Raw genomic sequence first — 17068 nt, 5'->3', positions numbered from 1 at the left:
GGACAGTTTTAGCAAGAGAAAACGGTCTGCTTTTTACAGCTAGGGGCAAAACTTATATCAGAAGGGGGAAATGCTTTAATCACTCTGGTGCTATACTGGATAAAACTTCCGATATCTATTTAAATCCCAATAAAGAAAATAAACACAATTCTAACTTTGGCCCCTACACAATTTTTGCATGGAGTCCCAAATGACAAGGTAGCAAGCAGCAGCTAGGGAATATAAAAGCATATCTTTGCCTGAGACTAAATGAGAGCTGGTTGCTGTCCCAATTCTGTCACGGAGCTCATTGATTGTCCTTGGCCCAGGCACTTCCTCATTCAGACTTATAGTGCAATCCAAGCCACAATTGTGTGTGTGCCATCAAGTTACAGCTGACTTATGGCAACCTCATAGAGTTGTCAAGCATGGCATAGCTGTTAAGAGCAGGTGGACTCTAATCAGGAGACTGAGGTTTGATTCCCCACTTGACTCGTTGACTCTTATCTGGTGAACCAGATTTGTTCCCCCACTCTTACAATCCTGCTGGGTGGACTTGGGCCAGTCAAAATCCACTTGCAAACAATTGTGAAAGTGGATTGAAAGAGCATTATTTGGCATGTGCCCGTAGCGTGAAGCCCAGACTTGGGTGGCCCAGGCTAGCCCGATCTCATCCAATCTTGAAAGCTAACCAGGGTCAGCATCGCTTAGTATTTGGACGGCACATCCTGATCCCACTTCCAAGATAGGCTGACTGTTTCACCTGAAAATATTTTGCCGGGTTGTCTGAAAGGACAAACATAGAAATCAGACTTTGAAAGCCTGTTTACAGATTATGCCTTGTGAAACTGAGGGACACTAATCCTCTTTCAGGTATGGATTGGTAAGAGACAGTAGAGAAAATCATGCTTGTGACAAAATTAACTTATGCACGAAACTGTTTGGGAGGGAATGCAGCATGGGATAGCCTGATCTCATCAGATTTTGGAAGTTAAGCAGAGTTGGTAATTGGAACGGAGGCGCCCAAGGAAGGCTCTGCAGAGGAAGGCAATGGTAAACCATCTCTGCTTCGCACTTACCTTGAAAGCCCCTTGCTGGGGTCACCAAAAGACAAGACATGACAACCTTTGATGGCATAGTAGGTCACCAAAAGTTGATCATGGCTTGTCAATACTTTACACTCACACAGGGGCCGTTTTCGCACGGCCTTTTTATGGCGCCCTGGGAACGGTAAAAACGCCGTTCCCAGGGAGCCATTCGCACAGGCGGCGCTGCTACTAAGCAGCAGCGCCGACCTGGCGTCACTCCCCCTCCCCCAGGGCGGCATCAGGCCGCCCTGAAAAAACAACCCTTTAAAGGGTTGTTTTTCCCCCAACAGCATACGGCGGAGCGGTGCAAACAGCACTGAACATACTGTTTGTTTTGTCCGACTCACCAGAAACACAGCCAGCAGTTGGTTGCTGGCCGTCGAAGCCCCGCCATTATCTCGTCCTCCTCACCCCTGGAGGTCGGAGGGCAAAGCGCGGACAGTGCTTCGAATGCCAGTGGCCGGGACAATGGGGACACGGTGAGTCGGATTGTGAAGCGAGCAGAGTATGCTCCATGTTTATGGCCTTTCCTCCACGCCGGCAGAATTCTTGCCGGCGTGGAGGCGCATCGACAGCCGTGCGGAAACGGCCAGACACACACGAGAAAAGGTATTGTCAAAGGCTTTCAACTGGCTGTTGTGGGTTTTCAAGACTGTGTGGCCATAATCAAAAACTACCAGACCACAGCCGCACAACTTGGGAAACTGTTTAGTAATCTGCTGAATAGTTTCATCAGTAAATGGTATATGTTTACAATGTTCTTGGAGTGGCATATTGCAAGATAAATCTTAAACCTATGTTTATTATGGTCAAAGATCAAAATTTGCTGCTAAATACACATACATACATACACACACACACACACATATGTGTGTGTGTATGTATATGTATATGTACATAATTAAAGACACTTATAATATCATATAATATTATAATTATAATAATATAATATTATAATATTAATTATATTATAATATAATATGGTACCATAATATATACTATGATATACAATTAAATACCATAAATATAAAATAATATAAAACCATAATATATACCATAATACAACATTAAAGATCCTTATACCTACACCACATTATATTCAGTAAAATCATACAATTATAACAATACTGTAGAATTAATAAAATCAATTAGAATTTACAAAACATTCCACCAAGTCAAATGTATTACACAGAACCTGCCCACCAGTGTTGTAATTTGCCAATATTCATTGATGAGGAGAATATTGGTTCTTACAGAATCAGAATGACCAGTTCTCTTCTCTAGAAAGGCACCTAAAATCTTTATATGTAGTTTTTGATAGGACTTTTTAATTGTAATATTATTGTGTGTGTGTGTGAATATACACATACATACATATACATACATATATACATATGTGTATGTATACACACACACACACACACACACACACATATATAACACATGAGTGGTTCCTTGTGATTCTCCCACATACCTAGTTAGTCTTCATCCGCACGTGGATGTTATCTGTACCATCACATCAGAGCAGAGGTGGAGGTGGAGATAACTCTTAACAAGGTGTACTTATAATTGGCAACTTTTCTGCGACGCGTGTCTGGCATTGCCGTTCGGTCGCCTCCAAAGGCACATGGAGGACGCAAGCAAGGAAAAGTTAGTCCCAATGGGAGAATCGGAACAGACCAAAACTTTCTGTCCCGCACCCAGGAAAAGAGGAATAGGGTCCATTTTCAAGTTCATAGCATGTATCCTGATCACCGTTTGGTTTTATCCAGCCTTGTTTGTGGGTGCCTGTTTCCACCAGTACTTTCGCGCTGTCCTGCCTCCGGGAATTGACCAACCTCTAAAACTTCGCTGCTATCACACTTCCTTCACGGCAGTTGTTGCTTTGGTAAGTTTGCTCAGTTTTTCTAGCAACCTAGAGGAGGAGGGAGTCTTTTGTATCAAAGATTTAAGGGATGGCAATATTTTTAATCCAAGATACAATTTGGCCAGGGGTGCTATATTTTCACTAATTGGCTGCTTCAATTTGAAGATCCCTCTGATATCATGCTGTTCCCAAGTTTTCATGCACTGAGCTTTTTTCTATAAAATGTAGATGTGTTTTAACATTGCTAGCCCAACAATACACTTTGTGAGTATAATATCACACTATGAAGGGACGGGGCAATCTGGATTGGTCTTTGTGCAAAATATCTTCTTTTCTCTTCTTACAATCCCACTTAGAGGTGAATGAACCTGTACATTTTTGGTTCTGTTATAAGCTGCTTTGGGCATGACTCTAAAGATGAGGCACAGAGGTAAATAAATTTAGGGGGAAATGAGCTAACCATTCTATCAAAATATCAAGAAATGGTCAGTCAATAGACCTATAATGTCACCCCTCCTTTTTTTATTTTGAAGTCCCAAAGCCTGAATAGCAGGCATCTCAATATCTACATACTTGCAGAATGTTCAAAGAATCACTGCTTTCCCCATGAAAGCAGCCAAACCTGAAGTCTCAGGAGGAATTGTTAATAATCAGGAGTCTCCCCAGGTATTTCAGCAGTGAAATCCATCTTTGCAAACTATGCAAAAGAAAAAAATGGTCTGATGAGAACTAAATATGCCCCAGAAGAGATGGGATGTTGAGTACTGAGGAGAAACATGATGAGTCTACAAGCTCATAGAATGCATAACAAGAAAGATTTAGAGGGTATTTGGCTAGAAATTCCAAATTATTCCTTTTTCCTATGGTTCCTTGTGGTTTCCCAGCTTGATCTAAAGAACAAAATAGCCAAATTTCCTACCGAGAAGCACCAAAGTCTACCAGACACTCAATATTTGTACTGAGGGCAGCATTTTTTTAAAAAAAAAAATTCTAGAACCAGATAAACTAAATGTTTGCAGGCATTTAGGAGGGCAGAAAATCAGAAAATGGCTGTTTGGGATTTTCTATTCCCCCACATAATCTCAAGTGCTTTCCTCTAAGGAGAGCATTTCAAAACCACTGAATCTAGCGCGGACTACCTTTACCTTCACCAGTTCCTGTGGGTGTGCTTGTGACAATCAGAAGGGCAGTTTAACATGTGCTTGTGAGAAACAGAAAGGTGCTTCGATACAGTTTCCAAACTGATCAAACGCCACGCAGTAAGGCTGCATCCCACAATTCACCTTTCTGTGTTTTCCATCACACTTCAGTAGTATTAATTTCAGGAGTGTTTTTTCTCCAGTGTGGTATAGTGGTTAAGAGCAGTGGACTCTAATCTGGAGAACTGGGTTTGTTTCCCCACTCTTCCACATGAAGTCGGAGAGTCAGTCTGGCGACCTTAGGCTAGTCACAGTTCCCTCAGAACTCTTTCAGCCCCACCTACTTCACAATGTATCTGTTGTGGGGAGAAGAAGGGAAGAAGTTTGTAAGACACTTTGAGACTCCTTACAGGAGAGAAAAGTGGGGTATAAATCCAACATCTTCTTCTTCTCTTCAATGTGTAATATGCAGATATGAATATGTGAATGTTCAGCTGTCTTGCCACTGTCTTACTGTCTGTGTCTGCCTTGCCTTGCAAAAAGCTGTTTCTAGGGCAGTGGTGGCGAACCTATGGCATGGGTGCCAGAGGTGGCACTCAGAGCCTTCTCTGTGGGCACGCGTGCACAAAGTTCATCATTTTGGGGGTGGAAAATTGCTCCCCGCACACACACACATATCTAGGCTGGCCTGGGCTGCTGGGCACAACATGTTAAGTGCTGTTAAACCCCACTGATTTTCATGGGAAGAACTAAAGTGCACTCCTTTACCTAGGAGTAAGCTCGGTTGCTGGCAATGGGGCTTGCTTCTAAACCCTCCTAGGGTTGTGATTCACCATTCGAAGCATTGCACGGTTGTGTCAAAGCAAAGCCACCAACTACCACCAAACTTACTCCCAAGTAATGCACGCTTTGGAACCAACCGTTTTTTCTAAACTAAAACCTCAGTATTCAGGTTAAATTGCCATGTTGGCACTTTGTGATAAATAATTGGGTTTTGGGTTGCAGTTTGGGAACTCGGTCTCAAAAAGGTTCACCATCACTGTTCTAGGGGGTTTATTTCCCCAAGGAACCAGTGCTTGGAAGAATGTGTGACCTTTTTAAGAGGGCTGCCTCTGCCATTGCAGTTATATTGTTGGGGTGACCATGCTTCCTCCCCTGTGTTTCTGCATGTCAAAAAATCTATTCCCTTCTCAGAACGCTGACACTTACCGAAATGAATAAAACCTTAATGATCACAGGATTATGTCCTAACCGTTCATGATCAGTGAGGAAACAAGCAACCATTGTGAGTCATCAGCATAACAAAGAAGTGATCAGCCAGCATAGCACAAAATGTAGATGGGAGGGGGGAAATTATACTTTTTAAGACACCAAGGCCCCTTCCGCACATGCAAAATAATGTGTTTTCAAACCACTTTCACAACTGTTTGCAAGTGGATTTTGCTATTCCGCACAGCTTCAAAGAGCACTAAGAGCAGTTTGAAAGTGCATTATTCTGCTTGTGCGGAATGAGCCTAAGACTGGAAGCATCAAGCTTCAAAATAGGTATCACATTTACTGCCCACGTTCAGATGGAAGCCAGGCAATTTCAGCCTCCAGGAGAAGAGAACCAATGTCTAAGGCACACCACAGAACTCCTCAAGTTCACTTACAGATTGATCCCACCACGTAGATACGTCTTCCAGCATGTTCTACTACTTCAACCATAAATGGAATGTGATTAGAAAGGGAAAATGTGGATAAAAGCAATCCAAATGCAGGTCTGCACAGAATCCTGTTCAAGTATTTTTCAATGAGCTTGCTCTCTTAGGCCGTTTCCGCACGGAGCCGGAAGGGGTCGGGTCAGCATAGTCCATGCCGACCCGACCCCTCTGGGACCGTTCGCATGAACGGTCCCAGAATCGGCCGAGACGACGGCACAGAGCCGATTGGAAAATGGCGCAGAGCCGATTGGGAAATGGCGGCTTCGCGCCGGTTGGGCTGCGCGAGTGCGGCGCGGCTGCGAAGCAGCTGCGCCCCCTGTGCGAATGGCTCCCTGGGGACGGCGTTTTTGCCATCCCCAGGGTGCCATATTCCGCCCGTGCGGAAGGGGCCAAAGAGTGTTTTTCAGACCGCACAGTAAATGTTTTAGCTCAGCAGTAGATGATAAGCATAGATAAGGCTTTACAGCAATTACACTGTAGGATCTCGGGTTCAGCAACCTTGTCGGATATGTACAACACAATCCCATTAACGTCTGAGGAATTTCAATTGCTGGTGATTAAAAGTGAAATGTTGTACTTGGGAGTGAGTGCAAGAATAGAACCCAAGAGGATTACTTCTGAGTAATCATTTGAATGGTGCAACACACTCTATTCTGCAGCCTGCCATGGGATTTAGCTTTGTTATGGCAACAGGGGCCATTGTCTCCAAAGCTTCACGTGGTTATTTGGGTGAGTCTGTACCACTGGGCTGCTCCAAAAGGGCTTTGGGTAAAGAAATCTTGAAGGGTTACTGAAAGTTCAGCAGGCCAACATGGAACCCGAGGTAAAGCATGCACATTGCATCGATAAAGTTCACAGGTCCAGCTCCTAATAAAAAGCTCAGGTTGCAATATAAAACTATGGACTTATTAACACACAAATTAAGAGGGAACGTGGCTGGAGTAAAATAGTCAGATGGAACATAGTAATGACTTACCTTTGTAAGAAGACTGGCCTTCAGAGATGCCTGATGGTGGAAACTTAAACTGAATTTGTATTAAGTAGTATCGATGTATGTTAAGATATTGGAGTTTAGAAATAATGTAGAAGGGATTATTATAATTGATTTGTTAATGATCGAGACTTATGTTCTGCCTATTTGTTTATTTGTAACTTAAATGATTCACAAAGCACTGATTAATCCATTGCATATTTCTCATCTTTTTTATTTCTTCCTGTCTGTCTTTTTCTTTCTTTTCAAGATGCTGCCTTTCTCTTCCTTTCTTCTCTACTTCAGTCTATAATCTTTATAACTTTCAATTTGTTATTCAAGTTGTTTTTTAACTTTTCACGTATTTTTGACATTTTAATATTTTAAATAAATAAATAATAATAAATAGATCGATAGATCGATAGATCGATATAGATATTTTTTTTTAAAAAAAAGATCAGGCCACAGGTTCCATTTTGGAACAATGCAGGAAACGAAAGAAAGATTCCATGCTGAATCACAACAGAATAGAAACCCTTCCACTCCCTGGGGCAAGCAGTACAAGCCTCAGATATCTGTCCCTGTCAAGCTAATCAACCCTCTCCTTTTCTTTTCACAAATAGGGAGTCGTTTTGGAGACCCTGGGGCTGTACACCATAGTAGGCCTTTTAAGGATGGCAACTATGGGGCTTCCTACTCTGTGGGACTTCTCACTTCGGATTCAGAACCTGAAATTTGATGGTGTGAAAGTGAGGGTTTATCAGCCTAAAATTCAAGCTGCCCAGAAAAGGAAAGGGCTCCTGTACTTCCATGGAGGGGCTGGTACTTATGGATGCGTAGGTAAGCAAGGAATGCCATGTTTAAAGTGCAATTGATAGTGTTGACCCTCACAAAAAAATGAATCCCTCTCATGTAGTATTCTTTTTAATTAAGTGAAATCCCCAAATTCTGATGCTCTTGGTTGCCAGTTTCTGGTTGGGAAATACCTGGAAATTCAAGGGGTGGAGCCTGAAGAAGAAGAAGAGGAGGAGTTTGAATGTATATACCCCCTTTCTCTTCTTTAAGGAGACTCAAAGGGGCTTACAAACTCCTTTCCCTCCCCCCCCCATCAGAACAAACACCCTGCGAGGTGGGGCAAAGGTTGAGAGAGTTCTGAAGAACTGTGACTAGCCCAAAGTTACCCAGCTGGCATGTGTTGGAGTGATAAGGCTAATCTGGTTCACCAGATAAGCCTCCACAGCTCAAATGGCAGAGCAGGGAATCAAACCCGGTTCTCCAGATTAGAGTGCACCTGCTCTTAATCACTACACCACGCTGGCTGAGGAGGGCAGGATTTGGTGAATGCACCAGCAAACACCCAGAGTCCACCCACCATTACTCTTCAGAGTTGCGGCAACTGAAAGGGTCTTGGGTGTAATTTTCATATTTTTTTCCTGGCTGCTCTTATTCTTGTGGCTTGCCAATTTCTCATTGCTGAAGAGATTTTGACAAGACTAGATTAAGGCATGCCGAGACCCTGAACTACGTCAAGTGTAAGAGGTTTCAGCACCTTGGTGCTGGACAGCACCGTCAAGTTGCAGTTGATTTATGGCGACCCCATAGGATTTTCAAGGCAAGAGACAACCCAGCTTAGCTTCTGAGATCTGATGAGATCTGATGAGCCTGGGTCATCCAGGATAGGGTCTTGGTAGCATGTAGTAAGGCAGAGCCTTACTACACCTGATGAGGTGGAAAGTGCTATCAAGTCACAGCTGGCATATGTATTTTTGCTGAGTTTTAATATTCATGGTTTGATTTTTAATCTGGCTTAGTGATGTTCAGAAATATTTTAAACAAATAAATATGACCAGCAAATACTGTGTTGTGGGTTTTCTGGGTTGTATGGCCGTGTTCCAGTAGCATTTTTCTCCTGACATTTCGCCTGCATCTGTGGCTGGCGAAATGTCAGGAGAAAAGGCTACTGAAACACAGCCATACAACCCAGAAAACCCACAACACACTAGTGATTCCAGCCGTGCAAGCCTTCGACAATACATTGACCAACAAATGCTCCCTTTCAGGTTCCTATGAGAGAGTATTACGCCATTTTGCCAAAGAAACTGATTCAGTGGTCATGGCTGTCGGGTAAGTACCCCCAACATGTTGTGATTTGCTGTAGGGTTGCCCACCTCGAGATGGGGCCTGAATATCTCCTGGAATTATAATTGCTCTCCAGGAGACAACAATCAGCTCCTCTTGATAAAATGACAGCTTTGGAGAGTGGTTTATATGGCATTATACCCTCCATCCCCCAACCTCCACTCACAAAATCCGAAATTTTCCAATATGATGTTGACAACTCGACCTGCAAGTGATATCTTTGAAACCCGAAATCAGAACTGAAATTGTGCACACTTTTGATAGCATGGGTGGGGTTCAATTTTGAATTCATTCTGGAATTTTGAAGGTGGGATCTTTTTAAAATTATTTTTTCGTTTAACAACATGAGCAACGTAAGGATCGACATAAGGACCTGTAACTATGGTTAAAAAACATCCCACCCCCTTTAATGCTGCTCATTCACATCAGAAATTGGGAGATCTAATTGTAATTGTGAGCTACCATATTGGTTACAAAGGATATCATGGGGGAAGGGCCAAGATGTTGATGATGAGCCAGTTCTTCAGTTGCAGCACCTTAAAGGGTAAGAGCAAGCTCCTTGAATTGTTCCTGGAAAACAGATGGGCTTTTCCACATCCTCATTTTCTTGCTTTTAAGCTCCTGTATCTTTGGAAGTCTATTCCACATGGGCTGTGCTCCCTCTAGTGGTCGATTCAATATTACACTGGTTTATGTCCAGCATATCTCCCTGCAGAATTAAACTCCAGGTTTTTATATCGGACCTAAACAAGTGCACTATCACACTGACCACAAAATGGAGCAAAACAGGAGGAACAGGGGAAAAACCTGAAGAAACAGGAAATCTCAAGTGAAAAACATGAGAATGTGGAAAAGCCCTAGATCTTTCATCACAGGGATGTATCCAGCCTCCAGCAATATCCCGGCCTCTGCATTCTGGACCTATAGAAGTTTACACACAGGTTTTCAAAGAAAGCCTTAGTTAGAGTACATTACAGTTATCTAACCTGAATGGGATTAAGGGAAAAAAAACCTTCCTGACAGTAAGGGCTGTTCAACAGTGGAATGCACTCCCTCGGATTGTGGTGGAGTCTGCTTCTTTGGAGGTTTTGAAAGAGAGGCTGGATGGCCATCTGACAGAAGTGCTTTGATTGTGTGTTCCTGCATTGCTGGACAGATAGTCCTTGGGGGTCTCTTCCAACTCTATGATTCTATGAGATCAGTGATAACATTTGTTTTCCATAGATACAACCTGGGTCCAGAGAACCCATACCCTAACCAATATACGGAATGTTACAAGGCTACTGTCCATTTCATGAAGAATGCTGAAGATTTCGGTGTGGATCCCAGCCGTATAATCATCAGCGGGGACAGCTGTGGTGCCAATTTTGCAACCCGCATTTGTCAGTTGCTGGCGGAAAGGACAGATCTCCCCAAGGTGCATGCGCAGGTTTTGATCTACCCGGCATTACAGGGGGTAGACTTTTATCTGCCTTCCTATCAACAGAACAAAAGGGTGCCGATCATGTGGCGAGAATTCGTGGCCTATTTTGCCTGCCTTTATCTCAGAAAGAGCACATCCATTATCCCTGATGTCTTGGAGAGTTGCCACGTTCCTGAAGACCTGAAACGAAAGTACAGTAAGTGGGTCAGTGCGGATCTTATTCCTGATGAATTCAAGACCCGAAGCTACAAACCCCAGGATCCTGCCTTATATAAGTTCAAACCGCAGGTGTATGAACAGATGAAAGAAGTTTTGGAAGAAACGTTTTCGCCCATGTTGGTGGAAGATGCTGTCATCCGCAAACTCCCCCAGACATACATGTTGATCTGTGAATTTGATGTGGTTAGAGATGATGGACTCCTGTACAAGAAACGCTTAGAGGACAACGGGGTACCCGTAACGTTATGCCACATCAAAGGTGGTATCCATGGAGTCTTATCCCTTTTTGGTTACGGAATCTTCTCCTTTCCATCTGCAGAACTCATCGTAAGGGATGTTACAAAGTTTATCAAAAGTTTGTGATGACCTGCAAGCAAAACAGATAACTGCATTCAGCTTTTTGTAATGATGAGCTCATGGTTCAGCTCCAAATAAGTTGGAAGAGAAAATGAGGTGTGGTGTCTACATAATAGGGTGACAAGCAAAGAAAGCCTCGTTTTATTTTTACAACAGCCCTGCAAGGTAGGTTAGTCTGAGAGAGTGACCGGTCCAAGGTTTCCCAGTCACTTAACTTCATAGGAATTGAATCACCTTAGTCCAACACTATCCCCTTTCCTGCCTTGCTGTCTAACCACTCTCTACTGTAGTGAACCTAACTGTACCTAAACTAACAATTAACTGAGAAATCCAGGGTAGAATTTTCTCTCCAACATGTTAGGGTCGCTTCTTTGGAAGGTGGAGAAGCCTTCAAATGGCTGTTTACCCACTTAGAGTGTTGAAGTAGCAGTGGGTGCAGTGGTTAAGGTGTTGGACTAGGACCTGGGAAACCCAAGTTCAAACCTACCCCCCTCTGCCATGGAAAACTTCTGGGTGACTTTGGGCCAGTCACATACTCTCAGCCTTGACCATGACTAATAGTTGAATGGGAGACCTCCAATGAATACCGTATTCATGATATGGAGGCAGGCAATGGCAAACTATCTCCTAAGGTCTATTGCCTTGAAAACCTTGCAGGGCCATCATAAGTCAGCTGTGACCTGACACCCCTCCCCCCCTCCAAAAGCCTTGAAGTGGTCCAATCCAGCAATATGCTTGTAGGGCTGGTGTTCATAGGTTTGCCTCTCACCAGCTAGCAAATGTGGACTTGAATACCTGATCCATTTCATCCTCGTTAGAGCACGGGCCATTCACATAGATACGGTACCAAACGTACTATCTCTACCATCTCAGTGAAATGCACTAATGGAAAACCCAGGTGTAACCAGATTTTGCATTTTTGAAATTTTGATGGAATGTAAGGATTTCTATTCATATTATCGCCAGGGTCTTTTCCAATACCTTGTAAGAACACTTTTGTATTTTGGGCCTGCTAGATCCAAGGACAGGTGCAGAAGGAACCTAGGGGCCAGAGGCAAAATGATATAGTCGTTCTTGGCAAAGATCACACTCGAGAGAGCAAGCGGAGTCCAGAAAGGGCACAGAAGTTGGGTCAGCCAATATCCTCACCCAGAGATACATTTCTGAGGAGCAGCTCTGAGCCTAGATTTTTTGGTGCTTGCTGGAAACATCTGCCAGGTTTACAGTGATTATGGATTCCTGGTTGTCCAAGACATCAGAAGATATTCCTGTTTGGATCCCTGGTTTGAAACCTCCTTGGTGCACCAATAGCGAGGGGCCTATTTCTCTCCAAACAATTTCATGAAAGTTAATAGATACTATTAGCTGTGGCAACCCTGCCTCTTAACCTCTGCCTCCTTCCCTATTTATTTAATTTATATATTTATTAAAATATTTATATCCCACCTTCTGTCAAAGGCCGGAGGTAGATCACAGCCCCACGCAATGAAACTGCAAGTAATGAAATACACAAATGCACCAGAATGAAGTGTGAGTAGGCTAGATGCATATAACAGCTGATGCTGGAAAAGTGTAATAAAAATCTAGGAATAGATTGCAGGTAAAAAAAAATCTCTCTCCCAAAGAAAGCATCAAAATGCAACTGGATGGACTTCATTGAAAAGGCAGTTCCATATTTCACGGCTTCCTTAACATTGTATTAGGACACTATTTGTTTTATTTGCCCTAACAGATAGCATTTGAAAGCGACAGAATTCTTCTTCAAGATCATAGAGCACTGATTGAATGACAGGTGCTGGAGAGGTCCCAAACCCCAAATTTCTTAGGTTGCAGGCATGTTCTTGGGAGGGGGAGAATGAATTGAGTTTTTGCTATATTTTGTATGTTTTTTTTAAAAAAAAGAATTATAAAGGGAGTGTAAGTCAGAGCCAGTGTGGCATAGTGGTTAAGAGCAGGTGCACTCTAATCTGGAGAACCAGGTTTGATTTCCTTCTCTTCCACTTGAGCTGTGGAGGCTTACCTGGTAAACCAGATTAGGTTGCGCACTCCAACACATGCCAGCTGTGTGACCTTGGGCTCATCACAGTTCTTCAGAGTTCTCTCAGCCCCACCCACCTCACAGGGTGTTTGTTGTGGGGAGAGGAAGGGAAAGGAGATTGTAGCCCCTTTGAGTCTCCTCACAGGAGAGAAAGGAGGGATATAAATCCAAACTCTTCTTCTTCTCCTCCGTGAAGATCCAAAATTAGGAATAACAGTTGCAAAGATATTCCTGTGGGGATCCTCACTAATAATCTCCTTGTGCTTTCCTAATCTTCTAGTGCTCCCTCGAAACACTGAGAAATAAAGGTTTACATTTCAAAAGAGTGGCCAGTCCTCCTTTCCTCAGTGAGCTGGGGGAAGATTTGCCCCTTGTCCTTCCTAGTTTTAATCTGACACACTACTCACTACAACCGTACTGGATCACATGCAGTGAAATGAAGTATTATGTGAAATTCTGGAGGCCTCACTCCAAAAAAAGAGGCAGACAGAATGGAGGAGGTGCAGAAGAAAGTGACGAGGATGAACATGGGGCCTGGAGACCAAGGCCTATGAGGAAAGGCTAAGGAAAATGTTCAGTCTAGAGAAGAGGAGGTTGAACAGGAACATGGACATGACTGCTGTCTTCAAGGCAGTCATTTAGAAGAAGACAGGGAAGAAGAAGAAGAAGAAGAGTTTGGATTTATATCCCCCCTTTCTCTCCTGTAGGAGACTCCAAGGGGCTTACAATCTCCTTGCCCTTCCCCCCTCACAACAAACACCCTGTGAGGTGGGTGGGGCTGAGAGAGTTCCGAAAAGCTGTGACTAGCCCAAGGTCACCCAGCTGGCATGTGTGGGAGTGCACAGGCTAATCTGAATTCCCCAGAGAAGCCTCCACAACTCAAGTGGCAGAGCTGGGAATCAAACCTGGTTTCTCCAGATCAGAGTGTACCTGCTCTTAGCCACTGTTCTTAGCCACTACGCCACTGCTGCTCCTTGTTGTGGGAGCCATTCCTGTTGGCAGCAGAGGACAGGACTCACAATAATGGGTTTAAATTATGGACGGAAAGGTACTAACCGGATATTAGAAGGAAAAAATATATATATTAATAGTAGATCAGCAGTGGAACCGGCTGCCTAGGAAGGGGATGAGTTCCCCCTCACCGGCAGTCTTCAAGCAGCAGCTGGATGAACATTTGTCAAGGATGTCCTACATTGATTCTGCATTGAGCAGAGGGTTGGACTAGATGGCCTCACGGCCCCTTCCGACTCTATGATTCTAATGGAGCAAGAAAGGAAAGACAAAATGTTTGAATGAAAGAGTGCTCTGCAGAGACAGGACCCTTGGCCTGAAAGTGTGTCCCATTGCTAATTTATAGGAACAACATCAATGTTATAATATATGAATGACTGTGATTGAATAAACAGCCAGGATTCATTCTGATGTGTATCTATATTTACATGCACTGAGTGTTCTGTCAATGAGCCAAGTGTGTCCTGCCAATGTGTCCACTTTAATAAACACCTGAGAAGTCATTCATTTGCGTGGACTATAAATTTACACACAAACGTTTCTTGTCCTTCAATGTCATATTTTCTCCCCGCATATTTATTTATCAAAACATTTCTATTTCCAGTACTCCAGGTGGCCTTAGTTGTGGTCACGTTGGTTGGAGTACCCTTACTTCAGAGCTAAGGAATGAGGAGGTTCCTCCCCATCGCTACAAATAGTGCCTCTCACTGCCACCAAAACATTCAGCCCTGCTCATGAGCTACTGTATCTTCTGAGGTTGTGACCACCACCTTTCCCTCTGGCCACCTTCTTTCTCTGCCTTTCATCAACTCCTTCCTAGCCACACCCACTTCCTGCCTCTTTTACTTTGTTTCTGAGCAGACTTTACTCACAAGTAGTTAATCACTCAGGCCTTTCTCTTGCGATCTGGCAATTATAAATATCTCATGACCAGCCACCTGCTTTTCAACAAGATGGCAGATCCATGCTTGTTTTCTCTTGTTCTGCTCTGCCCTCAGGAGTTCTGAGTATGGTATGACACATCCAGGGACATTTCTGAGACTCATCCAGATTTCTGGCTGGATTATATAAACCCAGATTCCCTGGCCTTGTTTCTGGAGTAGAACTAAGGTGAAAGGTAAGATGCACCTTGAAACCAGCTCCACCCAACACCACCTACTTGATTGGGTTTGGTAGGCAGCACAAGGAGCTCTAAAATCACCGTCCCATTTTCTCCTTTCATAATACCACTTTTTATTAAATGGATCTAGCCCAATGACGAGCTCTAGCCGGGGCGGGGCGGGGCGGGGCGGGGCGGGGCGGGGCGGGGGGGTATCAACAAAAAATACGGCCTATGGCAAGCACTGATGTTGAACCCTGTCTGAAGCATTCAGAATTCTCTTTGCTAAAATTGGAATGAGGAAGAGGGAACCACAAGCTGGAGCAAAGACCAAGACCAAGAAGAAGAAGAAGGAGGAGGAGGAGGAGGAGGAGGAGGAGGAGAAAAAGAAGAAAAAGGAGGAGGAGGAGGAGGAGGAGGAGGAGGAGGAGGAGGAGGAGGAGAAGAATTATTATTTGGATTTATACCCCACCTTTCTCTCCTGTAAGGAGACCCAAGGTGACTTACAAGCTCCTTTCCCTTCCTCTCCCCACAACAGACACCTTGTGAGGCAGGTGGGACTGAGAGAGTTTAGAAGAACTGTGACTAGCCCAAGATCACCCGGCAGGAATGTAGGAGTGCGGAAACACATCTGGTTCTCCAGATAAGTCTCTGCCACTCAGGTGGAGGAGTGGGGAATCAAACCCGGTTCTCCAGATTCAAATCCAACTGCTCTTAACCACTACACCACGCTGGCCATGCCTGTCACTCACCTGGCAAAGTGCTCCTCTTGATATCCGACCCATTTTTGCAAATGCTGATTACCTGTGTGCATTCCCCCTGTTTGTCCTCACAGAGCTGAAAAGTCTGGACAGAAGTTGCGATCAACTCACAGTCAGACGGAGAAGAGGCTCCAGCAATAGGGAGAAAACCATCACAAGCAGATGCGGCATTGAGACTGACACCCACAATGTTCCCATGATACACTAATAAGATATTATCCAGACTAGGGAAGGTGTAGTTGCAAAACCCTCCCCTACAGTTTGATGGATTCATTGCTGTTGATGACACCCCTTTTACAGATGTTGGCTTCTCCAACCATGTTCCTCTGTTTTGCTGGTGTTCATCTGACACTTCAGAGGGCACAAACATCTCAAAATTAGGTCCAGCCTTTCTTCTTCGCCATTGAACGACACATGCAAACTTGGGCCCTTTCTGCACAAACTACTGAAAACATTTTGAGGGAGGGAATAAAATGTTTCCTCCACAGAGTTCCGCATTGTTTTGCCTCCAAACGTTTTATTCCCAGCCTCAAAACGTTTTAAATGGCCGATTACCCACAGCTGGTTCTGCCCTGCCCTTGTCCTGCTCTGGTGCAAAAGTTGCACCAAAAGTGCTCTTCTTTTCCAGGGGGAAGGCAAGAAACACATGTGGGGCAAGAGGAAAGGAATTGGGACAGCAGAACAGGAGAAGAGTTTGGATTTATACCCCGCTTTTCCCAGCTGCAAGGAGTCTCAAAGCAGATGACAAACTCCCTTTCTCTTCCTCTCCCCACAACAGACATCTTGGGAGGCAGGTGGGGCTGAGAGAATTCAGAGAGAACCATGACTAGCCCAAGGTCATCCAGCAGGCTTCATGTGTAGGAGCAAGGAAACAAATCCAGTTCTCCAGATAAGAGTCCGCCGCTCAGGTGGAGGAGTTGGGAATCAAACCCAGTTCTCCAGATTAAAGTCCACCTGCTCTTAACCACTACTCCATGCTGGCAAGCTTGCCCCCCTGCTGAAGTCCACATTCTCAAAAGCAAAGAATAGAGGAGGCGACTGTATGAGGCAAGAGTCTTTGTGGCCCACCAGGTGTCGCCAAAGAGTAAAAAAAAAGCAAACAGCCAAGCGGGACAACGCGATGCTGCTGATCCATTTTTCCCATTCACTGTATTTTTACACTAATTTTGCAGCATTTTATAGCATCTGTACACCCTTTCATGCCAGTGTGGTGTAGTGATTAAGAGCAGGTGGATTCTAACCTGGAGAACTGGGTTTGATTCCCCACTCCTCCAC

General features: G+C 44.1%; 1 protein-coding gene across 1 annotated transcript; it reads left to right on the top strand.

Moving 5' to 3' along the window:
• The first annotated feature begins 2712 nt into the window (after positions 1 to 2712).
• LOC125445868 (arylacetamide deacetylase-like 4) lies at positions 2713 to 11084 on the top strand. Its single transcript, XM_048519287.1, has 4 exons — positions 2713 to 2955; positions 7370 to 7586; positions 8807 to 8870; positions 10110 to 11084. The coding sequence occupies exons 1-4, from the start codon at positions 2728 to 2730 to the stop codon at positions 10888 to 10890; spliced, it is 1290 nt and encodes a 429-aa protein (XP_048375244.1). The 5' UTR covers positions 2713 to 2727; the 3' UTR covers positions 10891 to 11084.
• Positions 11085 to 17068: the final 5984 nt, after the last annotated feature.

The sequence above is a fragment of the Sphaerodactylus townsendi genome, linkage group LG16, assembly GCF_021028975.2.
Source record: "Sphaerodactylus townsendi isolate TG3544 linkage group LG16, MPM_Stown_v2.3, whole genome shotgun sequence".
Taxonomy (NCBI): Eukaryota; Metazoa; Chordata; class Lepidosauria; order Squamata; family Sphaerodactylidae; genus Sphaerodactylus; species Sphaerodactylus townsendi.
Note: the sequence above shows the minus strand (reverse complement) of the source record. Positions and strands in the feature narration are given on the sequence as shown.

Coding starts and splice junctions, on each gene's coding strand:
- LOC125445868 (XM_048519287.1), top strand. CDS start 2,728: ATGGGAGAATCGGAACAGACCAAAACTTTCTGTCCCGCACCCAGGAAA. Junction 2,956..7,369: donor TCACGGCAGTTGTTGCTTTG/GTAAGTTTGCTC, acceptor TTTCACAAATAG/GGAGTCGTTTTGGAGACCCT. Junction 8,871..10,109: donor TCAGTGGTCATGGCTGTCGG/GTAAGTACCCCC, acceptor TGTTTTCCATAG/ATACAACCTGGGTCCAGAGA.